This window comes from Nansenia antarctica (assembly GCF_963989245.1).
Source record: "Nansenia antarctica genome assembly, chromosome: 14".
In the NCBI taxonomy this organism is placed as follows: Eukaryota; Metazoa; Chordata; class Actinopteri; order Argentiniformes; family Microstomatidae; genus Nansenia; species Nansenia antarctica.
In genome coordinates, this window is record NC_137684.1 from 5,210,802 (window position 1) to 5,213,301 (window position 2,500).

At 44.9% G+C, this 2,500-nt stretch overlaps 1 protein-coding gene across 1 annotated transcript in view; it reads left to right on the plus strand.

The window, feature by feature from the left end:
- The window catches only part of reln (reelin), a gene marked incomplete at its 5' end in the record, with an annotated part of 131,321 nt that overhangs the window by 92,151 nt on the left and 36,670 nt on the right, over positions 1-2,500 (plus strand). The window contains 3 exon segments of the mRNA XM_080545267.1: positions 148-330; positions 749-917; positions 1,623-1,728. Of these exon segments, the coding sequence (XP_080401393.1) occupies positions 148-330; positions 749-917; positions 1,623-1,728 (458 nt within the window).

The window sequence follows — 2,500 nt, forward strand, 5'->3', positions numbered from 1 at the left end:
CTACAGCAACCCTAAGCTCAACACCACACACACACAACAATGCATATCACGCATATCACACACATATCACACTGCATGTTGTGTCCTACATGTATGTTAACGTTTGTGTGTGTGTGTGTGTGTGTGTGTGTGTGTGTGTGTTCCCAGGCGTCCCAGAGCGGTCCCACTCTGTGCTGCTGCAGTACTCGGTGAACGGAGGGATCAGCTGGCTGCTGCTGGACGAGTTCTACTTCCCCACCTCCACAGACACGCTGTTCCTCCACCTGCCCCTGCCCGCCAGCGCCCAGACCAACGCCACCCGCTTCAGGCTGTGGCAGCCCTACAACAGTGGTGAGGACACGCACATAGGACCATGCATGCACACATACACACATGTGGATACAGAGAGAGAGAGAGAGAGAGAGAGAGAGAGAGACACACACAAAGCCCTACAACAGTGGTTAGGACACGCACATATGACCATGCATGCACACATATACACATCTGGATACAGAGAGAGAGAGAGAGAGAGAGACACACACACACACACACACACACACACAGACAGACACACGTGTGCATGCTCACACATACACACACGCATGTACACACACTCACACTCGCACAGACACACGCACACACACATACACACACACACACACACACACACACACACACACAACACACACACACACACATGCACAAACACAAACACACAGACACACACACACGCACACTGTAACACCCTGTGTGACTGCACTTCCTGCAGGTAAGAAGGAGGAGGTGTGGGTGATCGATGACCTCATCATCGACGGCAGCTCTCTCCACAACCCCCCGGTGGTGTCAGACAGCTTCGAGGGGGGGCCGCAGGATTACAACTGGCTCTTCTACCCCGGGGGCAACACCGGACTCTACTGCCCCTACCAGAAGAGTGGCCTGTGAGTAGTAGTGACCTGGATCACTGTAGGCTTACTGGGTAGGCTTGCTTGACATTTCCTGTCTGGGTTACGGTCAGAAGAACTAATGAACTCAGGCAGGGAACACAGAGACAGGACACGTATGGAAAAGAAGAGGGAGTTTATGAAGGGATTAGTAGGAAGCGAGAGGGAGGTACTGGCGCCCCCTAAGGGGAAGTGGAGGGCATGACAGTTTGAATATGAATGAATGAATGAATGAATGAATGAATGGTCTTTATTGTCATTGAGAATATGTATAATATTATATAATATATATGTACTGTACTGTCAGAGGTCTTTATATTTGACTTATATTTGATTGTGTATTTGAAGTGTGTTTGATGAATTTGAGTGTGTATTTTAAGTGTGTTTGGTATAGTTTAGTGTGTATTTGAAGTGTGTTTGGTATATTTGATTGTGTATTTGAAGTGTGTTTGGTATATTGGCGTGTTTACTGTAACCTGTTTGATGACAGACCCTCTGAGATGTGTGAGTCACTTGAAGATTGAAAGAAATCCAACAAGGTCATATTGGCCTTGTGTTTAATGTCCTTGTCGTGTATCGTCTGTATTTGTTTCTTTGTGTGTGTGTGTGTGTGTGTGTGTTTGTGTGTGTGTGTGTGTGTGTGTGTGTGTGTGTGTGTGTGTGTGTGTGTGTGTGTGCGTGCGTGCGTGCGTGTGTGTGCAGAGAGGAGGATGAGTCGGCCATGGTGTTTTTGTCCAGTGAGCTGGGAGAACACTCCATCACCACCAGGGACATCGACGTCAACGAGAACACCATCATCCAGTTTGAGGTATGAACAGAGGACGAAAGAGGGGGTGGGGGGGAGAGAGAGAGAGAGAGATTTACTGTCTTTACCTTGTCCTTCTACCCATCTCTTCTCTCATTTACCTTCCTTCTACAGTGTAAACTTCACTGTAACGTTTCATTCCACGCAGTAGAATACAACCACAGAGGTTAAAACACAGGGATTTCGATTATTAGTTTACAATTTTTTGGTCAAAAGTGACTTACAATTAGAGATTACAGGGACAGTCTCCCTGGAGTCACTTAGTGCTAAGTGTCTTACTGAAGAGCACACTAGTGGTGGTGTTCCCAGGTGGGACTTGAACTCATGACCTTCTGATCACCGAGGTCCAACTCACTATCCACTAGGCCACCACTACCCCCTAAGTGATTACACTATGACTTGCTCTATTTAAAAAAAGGTATAAAGGAATGATATTAGCTAACTACCAAAATGTGGAAAGGGAAGGTGGCTATTGTTAGTCTTCTGGATTCTAAGCTGTGGTTTTCTTTTGTATTACATTGTGAATACTAATGTTTGTTATTTATTTATTTTGTGATGTTTCAATATTAAGAATTGGAAATGATCAGTACGGTGGATTCTGTAATTTATGTATTGGAGTAATGGATTATATAATTTAAGTATTATTGTTCTCACTTGGAAGTGACGGATAGGGGGAGGACATGATAAGCTTAGGCTTCATCCTACTCCCTTTCCAACAGTGATACTTTTCATTATTAGTTATTATAATTATAATTATTATTCGTTTTTTAAATCA